This window comes from Mobula birostris, chromosome 5 (genome assembly GCF_030028105.1).
Source record: "Mobula birostris isolate sMobBir1 chromosome 5, sMobBir1.hap1, whole genome shotgun sequence".
In the NCBI taxonomy this organism is placed as follows: domain Eukaryota; kingdom Metazoa; phylum Chordata; class Chondrichthyes; order Myliobatiformes; family Myliobatidae; genus Mobula; species Mobula birostris.
Genome location: NC_092374.1, coordinates 40,266,392 through 40,284,848, shown reverse-complemented (window position 1 = coordinate 40,284,848; position 18,457 = coordinate 40,266,392). Strand labels below are relative to the sequence as shown.

General features: G+C 38.4%; 1 protein-coding gene across 2 annotated transcripts in view; it reads left to right on the top strand.

Moving 5' to 3' along the window:
• Positions 1-18,457, top strand: part of fcho2 (FCH and mu domain containing endocytic adaptor 2) — a 216,065-nt gene that overhangs the window by 107,982 nt on the left and 89,626 nt on the right. The window contains exons 14-17 of one of the 2 annotated variants that reach the window (XM_072257931.1): positions 1,626-1,637; positions 1,898-1,922; positions 5,178-5,220; positions 10,792-10,886. In XM_072257931.1, the coding sequence (XP_072114032.1) occupies positions 1,626-1,637; positions 1,898-1,922; positions 5,178-5,220; positions 10,792-10,886 (175 nt within the window). The remainder of the gene's footprint in view (positions 1-1,625; positions 1,638-1,897; positions 1,923-5,177; positions 5,221-10,791; positions 10,887-18,457) is intronic. The other variant, XM_072257932.1, reaches the window with a different exon arrangement.

Genomic DNA, 18,457 nt, shown 5'->3' with positions numbered 1-18,457 from the left:
TTCTTTAATATATGAAAAGAAATCAATCTGACTTGAATGATAGTGACTGAGTCAATGACAGTGACTGTGCCTCTGCAATCCTGTTGGATAGTGAATCCCAAAGGTTAATTTTCTCTTGGTGAAGACGTTACTTCTCATATTTGTTCTTATTTTGAGACTTAGACCCTTAACTAAGTGGATAACAAAAATTTATTGTTAAAATGTTTCAGCCTTTGTTATTCATTTCTTGCCCTTATTTTCTTAAATCTTATTATTCATTTTCTCAATAAAAGTGCTTAATTACACATTCTTAAATATAAGTTATTGGAACAAAAACAATGTAACTTTTAAATATATTTTTTCAGAATCAGTTTTACTATCACCAGCATATGTCATGAAACTTGTTAACTTAGCAGCAGCAGTTCAATGCAATACGTAATATAGAAAATAAATAAATTACAGTATATTGAATAGATTAAAAATTGTACAAAAACAGAAATAATATACATTTAAAAACTGCTCATTCTCTCCACTTCTGATCCCTCTATGAGGAGTGGTATCTTACCCTTCCTGAATTCCACAATCAGCTCTTTCATCTCACTGACGTTGAGTACAAGGTGGTTGCTGCAGCACCACTCCACTAGTTGGTATATTGCTCCTGTATTCCTTCTCGTCTCTATCTGAGATTCTACCAACAATGTACCATCAGCAAATTTATAGATGGTATTTGAGCTATGCCTAGCCAAACAGTCATAGGTATAGAGCAGTGGGCTAAGCACACACCCCTGAGTTGCACCAGTATTGATCTTCAGCGAGGAGGAGGTATTATCACTAATACACACTGGTTGTGGTCTTCTGGTTAGGAAGTTGAGGATCCAATTGCAGAGGGAGGTACAGAGGCCCATGTTCTGTAACTTATCAATCAGGATTGTGGGAACTTAAGAACGATCAGATCAGCTCAGATCTAGTTTTCAACCACTATTGGCAGAAGATTGAGAATCCAAACAGATGAATAAGATCTGGCCATCTGTTCTGCTCTAGCTTAAGTGCCAATCATGGGCCACCTGCACTGTTCTAGGATAGCGAAACTTCTTCAGCTTTCCCAGTTCCGAGGCTCATAAATCTGTCTGGGACCTGACCTGGCTAAAATCAATGGGGAAAAATGTGGTTGAGGAGTGGACAATAAATGAAATGTTGTTTCCTTTGTAGTTGATTTAAAGGTATTTTATTTTTAACTACACCTGTCGTATTTGTTCTTTTAACCTTTTATTAAATATTGTAGTATTTTGTCCCTTAGTGTTCAGCATTATCAAATTTTCAATTCAAGCAACAGTGCTGATAGTAGGAACGCCTTGGAGCAGTACCTCACTGAGCTGTAAATAGCATTCAGGATACAGAATATCAGTGGCAGTCAAAAAGGTATAGAAGTTCACTGAGTCTCTTTGATAAGCTGGCACTGGTCTATCGGTGGAAGACTTTTCTTGGAGGCATGTGTGGGGAAAAAAGGAAGGTAGGAATAGGGCATCTTGTCAGCAGAAAATTCCTCCATTTTTGAGATCTCTTGATGTAAATATATTGTTGAAATGTAATTTAACAAATGAGTATTTGACATTACGTTTACTTTTTTGTTTACATGCTGACATCAGAGGCACAGTCCGGTAAGTGATTATTTCATCCCTGAATGCCTGAGTGAGAATTTGTGTACTGCTAATTGTAGATAAGAATGAGTTGTGCATGTTTATGAACTATATTTGTATTTGTATACTGTTGTATGCCACCAGGAAATTCAGAATCATTATTTTGCTGAATTAACAAAATGTATGTAGGCCTAAGAATCCTGTTTTTTATATTTGTTATTAATAGAATTTGAACGATGGTTTTACTGTATTTCTAAATAATGTTTATTTTGTCAATCCAGATCGCAATGAAAAGAAATTTATCTAGTAAGTATGATTGTCATAGTCATAGTCATACTTTATTGATCCCGGGGGAAATTGGTTTTCATTACAGTTGCACCATAAATAATAAATAGTAATAGAACCATAAATAGTTAAATAGTAATATGTAAATTATGCCAGTAAAATTATGAAATAAGTCCAGGACCAGCCTATTGGCTCAGGGTGTCCGACCCTCCAAGGGAAGAGTTGTAAAGTTTGATGGCCACAGGCAGGACTGACTTCCTATGACGCTCTGTGTTGCATCTTGGTGGAATGAGTCTCTGGCTGAATGTACTCCTGTGCCCACCCAGTACATTATGTAGTGGATGGGGGACATTGACCAAGATGGCTTGCAACTTTGACAGCATCCTCTTTTCAGACACCACTGTGAGAGAGTCCAGTTCCATCCCCACAACATCACTGGCCTTATGAATGAGTTTGTTGATTCTGTTGGTGTCTGCTACCCTTAGCCTGCTGCCCCAGCACACAACAGCAAACATGATAGCACTGGCCACCACAGACTGGTAGAACATCCTCAGCATCGTCCGGCAGATGTTAAAGGACCTCAGTCTCCTCAGGAAATAGAGACGGCTCTGACCCTTCTTGTAGACAGCCTTGGTGTTCTTTGACCAGTCCAATTTATTGTCAATTCGTATCCCCAGGTATTTGTAATCCTCCACCATGTCCACACTTGACCCCCTGGATGGAAACAAGGGTCACTGGTACCTTAGCTCTCCTCAGGTCTACCACCAGCTCCTTAGATCATTTTGTTAGATCATTTCTTGTTTTATGCTAAGTAACTATGATTGAGTTTAAATTGCTTATTTAAAGTCATGAGCCACGCTTGAGGTAAGCATGATGTCATGCTTAGGGATCTGTATAACCTAATTTTAGAATGCATGTAAACTATAAAATCCTGTTTTGTTTTCTATTTTTTGTATACATCCCCAGAGTTTTTAAAACATTATTAAACTCATCTTGCTACAAATACTATATTTTTGACCAAGACAGTTTTATTTCCAACACTGAATTTGTGCAATTTTTAAAATATTAAATGTACATAATTTTTCAGACAGGAAGATGTTTGACTTTTTTTGCATGCAAAGAACTTGTCTGTCTGATTGCTGATAGGGAATTCATTGTAACTGAGAAGGATATTAGTAAATGAAGTGTGGAGCTGCAATTTCCTCTGGGCCTTTTGTGACTGTTAACCCAGTAGTTAACACTCTCCTTCTTCATGATGTGCCTTATCATGTTTCAATCTTCTGTGAAAACATCTGCAAAATATTTAATAAGCAATTAAGAATTTTACCCAAATCCTCTGCCTCCAAGTATGGGTTTCCTAATAAGCATTTCTCTTTCTTCAGTATCTTCTGACTCTTTTAAATACTCATAAAGTAAATTTGAAATTTTTTAAACTTGTCATTCTACCCCCCCCCCACCCCCTTTTTTTAAAATTTGCTCTCTGCGCTTCTTGTGCTCTATTGGGCTTTGTGCAATCTAAACTTCTTGGTGTTTAACAAAATTTTTCTTTTTTCTTTGGCCATTTCCTATCCTCCATGGACCTTGCATCCAGGAGACTCTAGTCTTGTTATACTTCACTACCTGAACATTGTCTATCCTAGCAACTTGAATCTATTTTAATGCTGATTTACCTTCATGTAGCTGTTTCTGGTTCACTTTTGTAAATCACTTCTCAGTTAATAGAAATTATTTCCTTCAAATGAGAAACTTCTCCATTATTATATTAAATCTAACTGAATTTCAACAAAACTATTGTCCCACAAATATACGTTCCACTTGTCTGGCTTTGTTCCTTGAAATTAAATCCAGAAATATCTCCCAGTGTTTTTGTTCATCTTATATTTATTGACGAAAAAAGTTGTCCTGAATGCACCCTGTGCTCTCTGCATCTTTTACACTACGTTATTGCTGTAAATTTTGAGTAATTACCCACAATTAGTAGCTGTTGTGTTTGCACTTGTTAAGTTTTTGCCTAGACATTAGTTCTTCTATTTTCTTTGATTGTTTGAAAGGAAAAAAGTACATTCTCAGCAGTGTAATTGAGCCCTTTATTTCTTCTTTGGTTTAACCCATATGTCCTCCTAACACTTTATCTCTTACCACTCTCCTCAACGATTAACTCCATCGCTTTCCTCAGGAACTCCTTGAAACTGCGATTATTTGATCTAAAAATACCACGTACCTTCTGACCCTGACACTGTGCCATTGTCATAATTCTCCAATATCCACTTTCAAGAGATTTCTCTAAGGTAGCCCAATCACTGTTCATCTGCTGTTGAAGCTCTCTTCTTCACATTTGTTATTTTTGATAATAGCCACAGGTAAGCTTCCCACTCTCTATCCCCAGACTAAACTTGAAATCAGTCAATACTGCTATTTGTTTCAGAAATTGCAACAAGTCCTGCTTGTCCATCATCCCTGTACCCAACAACTTAATGTGGTTCCAGTTAAGTAAGGTCTTCACTTTACAATTTGCATCTTTCTTTTCAGATCTCTGCACAGCCTTTGGCTCTGAGGCAAATTAACAACTTTTAAATGTTTCTGACATTTTATAAAAGGGAATAAATATAAGAAAATTAATTATTTAAAATATTTAAATACAAACAGTTAAAAATAGTTTAAAATTCTAAACTAAAGTAAAACAGTTGTTTAGAATGATCATGTTCCCCATTACCTCATAATTCACAGCCCTAGACTCTTCATTTAAATAAATTGGGATCATTTGCCAGAAGTTCTGTAGCAAGACTGAGTTTTATGTTGTTGTAGCGCTATCTGTAGTTCAGTAGGTCTTGGATTTCTGTGCACAGAAGCTTGAGTCGTACTGATGTTCAAATGGCTCAGTCAGGAGGAATTGCTTCAGTAAGTGTACCTTGAAATTGTAGGAAATATTTACAAAAAAAGGAAATTCATTCAAGAGCAACTTTCAAAATAATATTGTATATTTGCTTGCAAATTTGAAGGGAAGGAATGTGGAACTAATTAAGTAATTGTTCTCACAAGATGGCATGTGCACAATAAGCCGGATATTTACCTCTTTGCTGTAAAATTATATCTTTGTTTCTGTGTATTAGAAAATATTTCCTTTTTTAATTGAAATTCTACAGCTACTGAAACATAAATTGATTTTCAGAAAAGATTAAAGAGTTAATTTTGAATATTTAGCAAAACATATATGTGTGTTCTTTCACAAGCGTATTAGAATGCCTAACTTATATCCCTTTTCTTCCTTTCTTCAAGGTGAAGAACTTGTTCGAGCAAGATTGCATGCGCCATCATCTGAGTAAGTTGCTAAAGGGATAGTAGCTGGTTACGTGTTTGAAGATGAATGAAAAGATTGCAGAAAAGACTTATGTGTTCATTACTCATACTATCCTCTAATTGACAAATTATATCTAATTTTGCTGTACTGTCTTTCTTCATGAATTAGTTATTAGCTACTTAAGACTTAACAAAATACAAATGCTATCCTACATTTTTATTTATCTCAAGAGCACAATAAAGAAAAATTCTCTACCGATATTTATACATTTTGGTTACTTGTCATTTTTAACTTATGATGAATTTAAAATGTGCTATAATATGCTTAACTTGTTACTTTCAAGAATTTTGTTTGGTTTATATCACCAAAAGTTTGACTAATTGTCAAATTTTCTTATTTTCCAACTTAAAGCATGCTAGGTATGGAAAGAGATTTTCATTATTATTTATTGAAATTCAACATTACATTGTGAAGATATTCTAAATTATGCCATTACATCTGTTACTTTTTTAGCGGTTTAATAGATGAGTAGATATTTAAAGTGTTCCTGCCTTTTTTGTGATAGAACTAATTGCATTGACATGCTGTGAATATTGTACATTGATGTAAGAACTTATTAATCCTTGGATGCACCATGAATAAATGTGAAGAAAATAATAGAGTTACTAAGTGAACGACCAGCACAAAAATCAGGGTATGATAGGCAGATCCATCTCAGAACAGACACGTTCAGCAGGACACTCAGAACCAAATGTCTTTACAGAGATAAAATGGGAGAAATAAGTGGACAAGGATTTTAAGTTTTATGAGCTAACTAAGTGTTCACTTTGGTGAATTCTGGGGTTATATCCAAGAACATGTCACTAAGTTTTAGTATTGTGGAAGAAAAACAGATGCAGGCTCATTACATTCAGATAAGTAGAATGATATTGTCTGATAAATTGGAATTTCCAGATAAATATTGGATAAAACCATATTTTATATTTGTAATTTCCCAAAATTATCAATTTTAATGTTTGTAACAATCTTCATTTAATTTATACCTATCAGTCAGAAGTAAATAGCTTGAAATTATTTTAGCTTCAGTCAAGGCTTTAGGACATTCTAAATCAGGGATTATATATAAGCAGTGAATTTGCACACATCAAATTCAGCTGAGGAATATGTTGGCCAGTATACAGTGTCCAAAGTTATTTGACTCCCACCAAAAGCAGACCTTTCATCTATTGCAAATTTTCTCTGTGTAGATAGTAATGGTTCATGCAGATTAGCCTTTCATAACATTCTAATTCTGGTTCTAAAAAAATCTTCTATAGCTAGCTGCTTCTTCAATCAATTTATTCCAGGTCATCTTTGTGACATTCCAGTCCATGTGACATTAGTTAAATTTACCACCAAATGTCCAACAAACAGAAAATAGGTTAAGAATCTGCTGGAGAAAAACTCAGTGGGTGAAGTTGCACTTGAGAGTGGGCATCTGTGAAGGCACTGTTGCTTTCTTGGGTCAGGGCACTGCATCAAGAGCGGAGAGGTGATATAGCTAGTATAAAGAGTCATAGAGAAGTGCAGCATGGAAACAGGCCCTTTGACCCATCTAATCCATGCCAAAACCATTTAAATTCCTCCCACTCCCATCAACCTCACCAGGACCTTAGCCCTCCATACCGCTACTATCCATGTAGCTATCCAAACTGCCCTTAAACATTGAAATCAAGCTTGCGTGCACCACTTATGCTGGCAGCTCATTCCACACTCTCACAACCTGCTGAGTGAAGAAGCTTGCCCTCATGTTCCCCTTAAACTTCTCCCCTTTCACCCTTAACCCATGACCTCTAGTTGTAGTCCCACCCAACCTCAGTGGAAAAGGCCTGCTTGCATTTACCATATCTACTGTATATCCCTCATAATTTTGTCTGCTCTATCAAATCTCCTCTCAATCTTCTACGTTCTAACGAGTACAGTCCTAACCTATTCAATCTTTCCTTATAACTTGGGTCCTCCAGACCCGGCAACATCCTTGTAAATTTTCTCTGTACGCTTTCAACCTTGTTTACATCTTACCTGTAGGTAGGTGACCAAAACTGAGCACAATACTCTAAATTAGGCCTCACCAATGTCTTGTACAACTTCAACATAATATTCTATCTCCTGTGCTCAATACGTTGATTTATGATGACCCATCTGCCAAAAGCTTTCCTTATGACCCTATCTACCTGTGATTCCACTCTCAGTTAATTATGTACCTATGTTCCCAGATCCCTTTGTTCTACCACACTCCCCAGTGCCCTACTGTTCATTTTGTGTAAGTCTTACCCTGGTTGGTCCTACCAAAGTGCAACACCTTGCACTTGTCTGCATTAAATTCCATCTGCCATTTTTAGCCCCTTTTTCCAGTTGATGCAGATCCCTCTGCAACCCATGATAGCCTTCCTCACAGTCCACTACACCCCCAACTTGGTGTCATCCACAAATTTGCTGATCCAGTTAACCACATTATCATCCAGATCATTGACATAAATGACCAAGCACTGATCCCTGCGGCACACCACTAGTCATAGACCTCCAGTCAGAGGCAACCCTCTACCATCACAATCTGGCTTTTCCCACAAATCCAATGTCTAATTCAGTTTACTACTTCATTCTGAACGCCGAGCGATTAAACTTTCTTGACCACCCTCCCGTGCAGGGCCTTGTGAAATGCCTTACTAAAATCCATGCAGACAACATCCACTGCATTGCCTTCATCCACTTTCCTGGAACTTTCTAAGGTTGGTTAGACCTCACCTATCACACACAAAGCCATGCTGATGTAGCCCCCCTGGCCACTCCCAGGATTGCTCGGCTTGCTGTTGTCTAGAGAAACAGCCTCGGCCCCACCAAACTGTTAATTAGTTTGTGTGGATGCTAAAGTGATGTACCCCACCCCGCCCAAATAACAGACAATACATCAGATACGATTAAATGATTTACAGTTTATAGATATTACTGGAACTATATAATTAATAGAGAACAAAATATAAAAGGAAAATAAAAGGCGTCACACTTATCAAAGTTCAATCTCTTCGTGCACAAAACAGTTGGAGCTCAAGAACCTTCTTCTTCACCCTGCGACCCCTCGGACCACCTCGACCGGACGCCTGGGACCAACAACGGTGGTCGACCAGACGCTCCACACGAGTCCGTCTCCGTCTCCTCGCTGAACGCCCTCCTCGGGGTCCGACCCTGTTAGCGGACATTATAGCACCTGGTCCATCCTCTGTCACGCTCTCCCGCCTTCTGCCCCAAAACCCCGCGCATACAGTTCAAATACACCAAAACCATAACAACTATCCCAATTGGTTCATAACATCCTCTTATCAGTAACGTGATTCAACAAACTGCTAGCGGGAGGGACTTTCTCAGCGTTTACCATAACAAAGAAGCATTCCCAAGTATAACATAACAAAGAAGCCATTTTAAATTTAGCATACAAAAAAAGGAAGACCCCGTACACTGACTATTCTTAATCAGTCCATGACTATTCAAGTACTTAAATATCTGGACCTTTAGAATACTGTCCAATAACATTCCCACAACTGACGTCAGACTCACTGGCCAAAATTCTCCTAAGCCTTTTTAATTTTTTTTTGTAATTTATTTTTTATTGAATTTCATCATCAAACATTTCTATAAGATGTATTTCAGATACTGTACATATATATCATATAATAATATTTGTCACAAATCTCCACATAATATTTATCTGAGGTAGACACTTATAGAAAGGGGAGGAAAGAAAGAACAATCGAAAGAAGAAAACTGTACAGACAGCGAAACAACATTGGCTATCCTCAAATTCTCTGGTACCTTCCAGTCACTAAGGATGATTTAAATATCTCTGCTAGGGCCCTGGCAATTTTCTGCACTTGCCTCCTGTAGGGTCCAAGGGAACACCTTGTCAGGCCCTAGGGATTTATCCACCCTGATTTGCCTTAGGGTGGCAAACACCACCTCCTCTGTAATCTGTATAGAGTCCATGAAGTTGATACCTCTTTGCCTCACTTCTATAGATTCTGTATCTATCTCCTGAGCAAAAATAAATGCAAAAAATTAAGATCTCCCCCATCTGTTTCGGTTCCATACATGGATCACCATTCTGGTCTTCCAGAGGACCAATTTTGTCCTTTGCAATCCTCTTGTTCTTAACATATCTGTAGAATGCCTTAGGATTCCATTCACTTTGTCTGCTAGAGTAACTTCATGCCTTCCCTTAGCCTTCCTGATTTCCTTCTTAAGTGTTCTCCTGCATTTCTTATATTCCATAAGCACCTTATTGCCTACTCCTGCTATGCACCTCCTTTGTTCTCTTAACCAGCCTAAAATATCTCTTGAAAACCAAGGTCCCCTACGCTTGTTATCTTTATCTTTTATTCTGACAGGCACATACAAGCTTTGTACTCTCAAAATTTTGTTTTTGAAGGCCTTCCACTTACCAAGTACACTTTTGCCAGAAAAACAACCTGTCCCAATCCACACTTGCCAGATCAATTCTGATACCATCAAAATTGGCCTTTCTCCAATTTAGAATCTCAGTCTGTGGACCAGAGCTATCTTTTTGCATATTTGCTTTCAAACTAATGGTATTGTGGTCACTGGATACAAAGTATTCCCCTCCACAAACTTTTGACACATGCCTTGTCTCATTACCTAATAGCAGAACCAGTATCGCACGCTCTCTCGTTGGGACTTCTTTGTACTGATGAAGGAAACTTTCCTGAACACATTTGACAGACTATCCCATCTAGTCCTTTTACAGTATGGGATTCTCAGTTAGTATGTAAAAAATTAAAATCACCTACAACAACAAACTTATGTTTCTTGCAACACTCAGCAAACTCTTATCACTGTGAAAATGTTGTTTATCTTGATCTGACTATCTCATGTTTCTTTTTCATCTACTACTGCTTTGCCCGTTTACAAGCTATTTATATGTTTGCTTATGAATGATTTATGAAGCAATCAAATTATGGTCCACGTGAACAAAATGTGAAATGCTGACTCCACGCCTGTTTCTGGGTCTATATTTATTATAATGTCAGTTACACAAGCATTAATGTTAATGAGAATAATGAACTTCATGACAACTAAATTAAAATTAGAAGAAAGCTCCGTTAACCTAGCATCTGATGTTCAGAAAGCTTGATGCTCCAGCATCTGGCTCACTCATTATGATGTAAGCTGAAGACAGAGTGCAAATGGGGTTCGTAGCCAGAACCAGGGTTCCTGCATTTGGGACAGGGTATGTGACTGCAGCTTGCATTGCGATCTAGAATGTCAAGGGTTAGAAATATAGGTAGCTTCATCTCAAGCCAGAGTCTGTATTGCTTGTTTATTCCATCTCTTCAAAGTCAGCTGCTTCACTGAAAATCTTATTGTAGAGTTGAGTAATATGTAAAACAGAAGAGAAATGTAAGTGTGTTTAGGTGTTAATTAGAATCAATAGTCTGGAAAATCTGATAGTCCATTCCATGTACTAGATTTTAGAATTGGACTCTATTTATTATTGCAATGTGCAATGCAATAAACCTCTCAATTTTGATTTATACTACATAGTGCCAAACGGGTCAGCAGTGACTTGTTTTCATTGGATCCATTGTTTGGACCTCCTCTTGATTCATCATCTTCATCTACATCAACTACTTCATCAGGTAGATGTCTAGGTTCTTTTGTTGTTCAATTGTGTAAATATTTTGAATAGAGTAAGAGTTTCATTTGATATTTTAAAGTAAAATGTATTATTCTTGCGATTTTTTAAAAAATATGCAATTAACATCGCTGGATTAAACCTTTGTGTAGAGTAATCCAATATATATTTATTCTGTGCCATTGTTAAGGTTTTCATTTGATCTAATAATGTCCTTATTACTTGACACCATTGTCCTTGATATCATGATGATGGTATTTTATTGATCACAGTTTTTGTTTCGTTAAGGTCATTTAACCCCACATTGAAGCACCACTTAAACTGATTTTCATTTTTAGCAGTAATTTCTAGGTGCCCTTAGTTTAATAAAATGTATAGGTTGCATTATAGTGTTATTTCACACATCTTCATGAAATAAAATAGCATATTTATCAATGTATAAATAATATATATTTAAAAAGTAATAATACTAATTTTCATTCAGGTATGTAGAGTCTATTGATTTTCATAGCTGTAAAGAATGCATATCACATTAGTAATGCAGCCAAAGCTTTTGTATTCAAGCCAATTGTTTAGACCCAACAAAGGGGGAAAAAAACATTTATTTTGAATGACTGTTGAAAATTACAGCTCAAAAGTTATCAAACAAAAGTAGTGCATTAACCTGAAATTGTTGAACTTGGTATCGAGTTCAGTAGGACTGCTTGGGTCCTTGGATTATGGGAAGGAAAGAGGTGAAAGACCAGATGTTGCATCTCCTGCTTTTGCAGGTTAAGGGCCGTTAGAAGAATAGTGGCTGGAGAGAGATAGAAGAGAAGATTTAGGCATGTTGCAGCTTTCTGGACTCAATATTGATTCTAACAAGTTTAAGCAATTGCTTTCTCTGTTGTATCGGAACTGAACTATACCTCTGCTCTCCCACTAATACTGCCTGATCGCTGGACATTTCCTGCATTTCACAGTTATTGCATGTTCATTTATAGCCGGCCTCTCTCTAATTTCTCTCATAAACCTATCAATAAGATAGCCTAACCATCACCTTAAACCATCCACAACCTTAGCAGACCTTAATCTCTCTCACTTAATGAGAGATATCCTCTTTGTTTTATCAATCCCTCCCTCATCCTTATAAGATCTTAAAACTAACTTGTGTTCTCTGCTAAAAACAATGCTGGAAACACTTGGCAGGTCAGGTAACACCTGTCAAAAGAAAAGGGTCAGTATTTCACATCTGTATTCCTTTGTCAAAATTGAGAAAGAGATTTTAGTTTTCAATACCAGGGAAAGTAGGAGATGGGTGATAAAAACAAAGAGAGCATCTCTAGTAGAGAGAGACCAAATTAACTTAAGGTAGCATTTAAAAGCCAACCATACTATTTTGTCTGTGTGATATATAGCTAAATGCAGAGTTATCATCCATCCCAATAGACTAGGTTATACTTAAACTACAAGAAAAATTGAGCTAAAATAATGTCAAGCAAAAATGACCAGTTCTAACGCAGAAAGAAAGAGTGACTTAATGAAAGGTGGAGAATTTGATATTGAATATCTAAATCTACAATGTGCCCAGATGGAAGATGAGATTTTGATCCTTAAATTTGCATTGGGCAGCTGGAGGCTCAGAGTTAATCTTGTGCATTAAATACACATGCCTCACAAAGTAACCACTCAGCTAAAAACCAAATACTGTATGCAATCAACACACAAAATGCTGGAGGAACTCAGTAGGCAGAAAATCTGCAGATTTTCTCTTGTTTGTGACCAATTACTGTATAATCAGTTGGAGGAAGTGTGAGTGAATATTTTCTTCATCTGGAAAGACTGTTTTAAATGCATGTGCTTCACAAGGTAATCATTTGGCCAGTATTGCAGAGTGAACATTAAATACTGTATACTCAATTGGAAGAAGTGCAAGTGAATATTGTCTTCATCTGGAAAGACTGTTTTGAGATAACCAGTATAGAAAGGTGTGGGGTGGAGGGCATGGGAACAGGGCCAGAAGCTGGGAAGTGGTTGGTGAAAGTGACCATTTGAAGGTGATGGAATGTGATAGGAGAGGAAGGTGCAGTATGGAATTAAGAAGGTGAGGAGGGAAGATGGTTGTGATGGAGAAAGGAAACTGGGGAAAGGAGCATGTGGGTAATTGGCAATTGGAGTGGGTGGAAGAGACAAAAGAGACAGGGTGATGTGTGCTGGGTAGTTCAGGAGGAGAGAGAAGTTACAGGTGTCCCCCGCTTTTCGAACGTTCGCTTTACGAAAACTCACTGTTATGAAGGACCTACATTAGTTCCCTGTTTTCACTAACACTGTTACGAAGAAAGGCAGCGCGCAAAAAAAATCAGTGCGCGATAAAAGGCAGTGCGCGCCCCGAGCAGCCGCTCTCCCCTGGATTCGGAATGGCATTCTAGCCGCATTGCTTAAACACGTGCCTGTGAGCAGCCGTTAGCAAGATGAGTTCTAAGGTATCGGAAAAGCTTAAAAGAACTCGTAAGGGTATTATACTTAGCGTAAAACTAGACATAATTAAGTGTTTTGATCGTGGTGAACGAAGTAAGGACAAAGTGAGTTTGGTTTGTGGAAGCTGATGAAGATGATGTTGAAGAGGTTTTGGCATCCCGTGACCAAGAACTGATAGATGAAGAGCTGATGCAGTTGGAAGAGGAAAGGATAACAATCGAAACCGAATGAGTAATGACAAAGTATGACTTCAGTTTTGAAAGGGTACGTTGGTTTAGGGCATATTTGCAAGATGGTTTGAGTCCTTACAAAGAACTTTTTGATCTAAAAATACATGAGGCTCAGCAGTCAAGCAAGCCTTCCACATCAGCCACAGCAGACGACGAACCTCGACCTTCGACATCGAGGCAGGCAGTCATAGGAGAAGATGACCTGCCTGCCCTAATGGAAACAGACGACGATGAGATGACACCCCAGTGTCCCACCACCCCAAACCCCAGGCCGCGGACAGATACCGATTCGTGGAGAATGCAGTGGTAGCCAGGAGGTACCCAGCACATCTTTAAGAAAAAAGCCAAAATAAACATGCTAATTAATTAGGTGCCGCCCAGCACGTAATTGTTGGCCCAGATCAGAGGCGATGCAGACGTATATGTGCTAGGCAGCACCTAATTAATTAGCATGTTTATTTCGGCTTTTTTCTTAAAGACGTGCTGGGTGCCTCTTGGCTACCGCTGGACCCCTGCATGCTTTGCGGATCGGTATCGGTTTGCTGCCTGGAGGGTGGGGGCCACTGCACCACCCAAACTCCGACAACTCAGTCTAACACACCATCATCAGTGTGTTCAATGTCTTTCCGATTCCCGTGATACTACACTGTACGTACGTTATTTCTACTTTATATCGGCTGTGTATTTTTACGTGTTATTTGGTATGATTTGGCAGCTTCATAGCTTAAAGGTTACAGGAGAGCACTTGTGCCGTGTTTTTGCCGAGAGCGCTTGCGTGAGATTTCGCTACGGAAAGCAGTGTGGCAATGATTGTGGAAAAGTATTTCTACTTTATATAAGCTGTGTATTTATCATATCATTCCTGCTTTTACTATATGTTACTGTTATTTTAGGTTTTATGTGTTATTTGGCATGATTTGGTAGGTTATTTTTGGGTCTGTGAACGCTCACAAAATTTTCCCATAGAAATAAATGGTAATTGTTTCTTCACTTTACGACATTCTGGCTTAATGAACCATTTCATAGGAACGCTCTACCTTCGGATGGCAGGGGAAACCTGTACTGCAAGTTGGAAAATTTGAATTCAACTTCTAGTATTCATCATTTTTAAGTAATCAGATTTTCTATGTTGTGTCAAAGCTGAGTATTTCCAGTATTTGTTTTCAAACTTCTAGCAATTACATTTGGTTTGTATGACACAATTCCAGCATTGTCTTTTCTGTTTCTCTCCATTTCCTCATTCATCTCCTTTTATTTTCATCTCCAGCTAGATCAGCTGTGGTTAACAAACCTTCAACACCTCCTCCCAGTTGACTCTGTAACTTTTCTAGCATTCTGCCTCTCCTAAACTGCATTCCACAACAGCGTCGCTGGGTTTTCTCCACCCCTTCCTCTTCTCTGCAATTTTTTGATTTCAACTTCTCATCGTGATAAAAGGTCATCAACCTGAAATGCCATCTCTCTTTCTCTTTCCACAGCTGCTGCCAGGCTAACTAAGTACTTATTTTTCTATTTTTGTTCAATCATATCTTATGCAGTTTTAATGTTTTAAGAGCAAGATTGTGGATTTAAGATGATTGTGGACTTTAGGAAGGTGCAGGTTGACCACTCTTCACTGCACATACGTGGGCTCCTCCTTGGAGAGAGTTAGGAGCACCAAGTTTCTAGCAGTGCAAATAATAGATGATTTCACGTGGTCCTACAACACTACGTCCTGGTCAGAAAGCACAGCAGCATCTCCACGTCCTGAGGAGATTGAGGCGAGTAATGCTCTGCCCCTCCCCCCCCCATTTTAACCAATTTTTATAGGAGCACCATTGAGAGTGTCCTGACCACCTGCACCACCATCTGGTATGGAAATTGCAAGGACGGCTGAGAGGTTCATTGCGGTCTGTCTTCCTCTCGTTAGAGATATTTATCTAGCAGGGCCTTTAGCATTGTGAATGATCCTTCCCATCCATGCAATAATCTCTTTGACACCCTACCATCAAGCAGGATGTACTATAAGCATTAGAACAGGGTATTGGTAAGATGGGAAACAGCTTCTTACTCCAGGCTGTAAGACTACTGAACTCCCTGCCACCCTCGGGTCTCATCACATATGAAGTGCCAATAGCGTAATACTCCAATCACAAACAAGTGAAAATCTGCAGATGCTGGAAATCCAAGCAACATCCACAAAATCCTGGAGGAATTCAGTAGGCCAGGCAGCATCTATGGAAAAGAGTAAACAGTTGACTTCGGGCTGAGACCCTTCATCGGGATGGGTCTTGATGAAGTGTCTCGACCCAAAACATCGTCTGGTTATTCATATTCTCCAACATTTTGTGTGTGTAAATATCTGCTTACTTCCTGAATGATGGCTTCCCCTCTGCTCCAGCATTTTGTGTGTTTTAGAAGCATAAAACTGTTTACTTTTTAACTTGTATCAAATGTGTACCTTATTAGTTGTTAATTTCTTTGTGGTAATATTAGTTTGTGTTATGTGTGTGACTTATATGTGCTGTGTTATGCACTTGATCAGAAGGAACATTGTTTCATTTGGTGATATACATATGCATGGTTGACAATAAATTGAACTTGAACTTGAAGATTCACCTCTTCCTGCTTTTAAATGTTTTAAGTTATAACTTTAGAAAGAGCATGCATCAGTGTATCAGTGATAGGTTAAGAGAATGGGCAAAGAAGTGGCAGATGGAATACAGTATACGGAAGTATATGGTCATGCACTTTGGTAGCAGAAATAAAGATGTCTACCTTCTAAATGGGAAAAGACTTCAGAAATTTGAGATGCAAAGGGACTTTGGACTCTTAGTGCAGGATTCCCTAAAGGTTAACTTGTTGGTTGAGTCAGTAGTGAGGAAGACAAATTCAACATTAGCATTCAGTTTGAGAGGATTCAAGTATAAATACAAGGATGTAAAGGTGAGGCTTCATAAGGCATTGGTCAGAATATATTTGGAGTATTGTGAGCAGTTTTCAAACTTCCAAGTTTTAAAGTGCATTTATCATCAAAGGATGTATAAATTATACAACCTTGAGATTTGTTTGCTTACAGGCTGTTGCAAAGGAAGGAAACCAAAAAAAAACAATAAAAAAAGACCAATACCCCCTCCCCCACCCGTGCTCACAGAGAAAGAGAAAAAAAACACGAAGCAAATCATATAAACAATAGAACCAAGCAACAACAAGAGCATTTCAAACCAGACTGAGTCCTTGGATCCAAATACCTGGAGTGGCCCGGAGTATGCCCAAATCCTCGGTATTCAGTTCATCATATTAATGGGGTAAATCACCGTGAAGTTTGCAGACATGAAGCACAGCAGCCTTAGTGTCATAAAGAGAGAAGCCCCGAGATGATCTGGGCTGGCATTTAAATTGTCCAGACCTCGCACTAGGACCCGGCCCTACTGTCAGTGAGTTGCTCGGAGCCTAGATTTTGCTGCTGAAGGAGCTGTTCTCAACCTGTCCAAATTGGCTATATCTAAGGCCATATATTGGCCCTATATCTAAGGAAGAATATGCTCACTTTGAAGAGTGCCTAGAGGAGGTTTACCAGAATTATTCTGGGGATGAAAGGATTAACATATGAGGAGTGTTTGATAGCTTTGGACCTTTGCTCATTGGAGTTTAGTAAGATGAGGTTGGAGGGAAGATGATCTTATTGAAACTTACCAACAATTGAAAGCTGGACAGAGTAGATGAAGAGAGGATGTTTCCAGTAGTGGGAGAAAAGTATAGAATAAAAGTACATACCTTTGAAACAGAGATGAGGATGAATTTCTTTGGCCAGAGGTGGAATTCATTGCCACAGATGGCTGTGGAAGCCAAATTATTGGGTATATTTATAGGGGAATTTGATATGCTTTTGATTAGTAAGGATGTTCATCATTACGGAGAGAAGGCAGGAGAATGAGGTTGAGAAGGAGTAATAGATTAACTATTTATGAAATAGATTAGATCGATATGCCAAAAGGTCTAATTTGTGTCTTTTGATCTTATGATATCTAAACATGTTTTTCCTATTCGGTACAGTTATTGAAGAAGCCAGGCAAAGTAAACAGGATTTTGTATATTTGGAAAATAAATTGTATCTCCTTTTCTCAGACTGGAAAATACACCTTGATTTCATTCATAGGATGTCAATATTGCTGTTAAGGTCAGCATTAATTGTGTGTTTTCATTTATACTTATGATTTTGTGGTACCTTCTTGAATTGTCTGCACTCCATGAATTGCACCATGTAGTAATATGTGAGAGTTTCAAGTCTTTGGTCCCTCAGTAATGTGAGAATGGATTATATATTTCCAAGTGAAGATGGTGTGTGTCTTTGGAGATTGTGCCCTATACTTCTGGTTTATTGTTTATGGGTTTGAAGTTACTATTGGCAGCCTTGTCAGCTTACTCTGAGTATCCTATGGGTGATGAACATTTCCACTGAGTGCATTAGTGGAAAAGCCAGTGAATGTTTTATGTGCTGGATTAGCTGGTTGCTTTAATCTAAATAGTTCTTTTTAAAAAATGTTGTTAGAGCTGGAGGTGGAAGATCTTTCTAATGTCAGAAGGTGATTCACATTCTGCAGAATGCCTTGTCTCTGACAAGAATATAAGAAATGGAAGCAGGGATAGGCTATGGAGCCACTTGAGCCTGCTCTACCAGTTGCTAGGTCATGGTTGATCTGACCTTAGGCTTCCATTTTTTTGGCATGTGCTTGCTTGCGTGCGTGCGTGTGTGCGTCCGTGATGATGTCTTTTTCATGGCTTTTTACTAGGCGTGGAGCAAGAGAGAGAGACTGTATGGTGCGCCACTCCTCACACAGACATTTTCGCTGTATTTTCCCCTTTATTTTACAAGGTTGAGCTGCGATCTCGACACTCAACCCGGCAC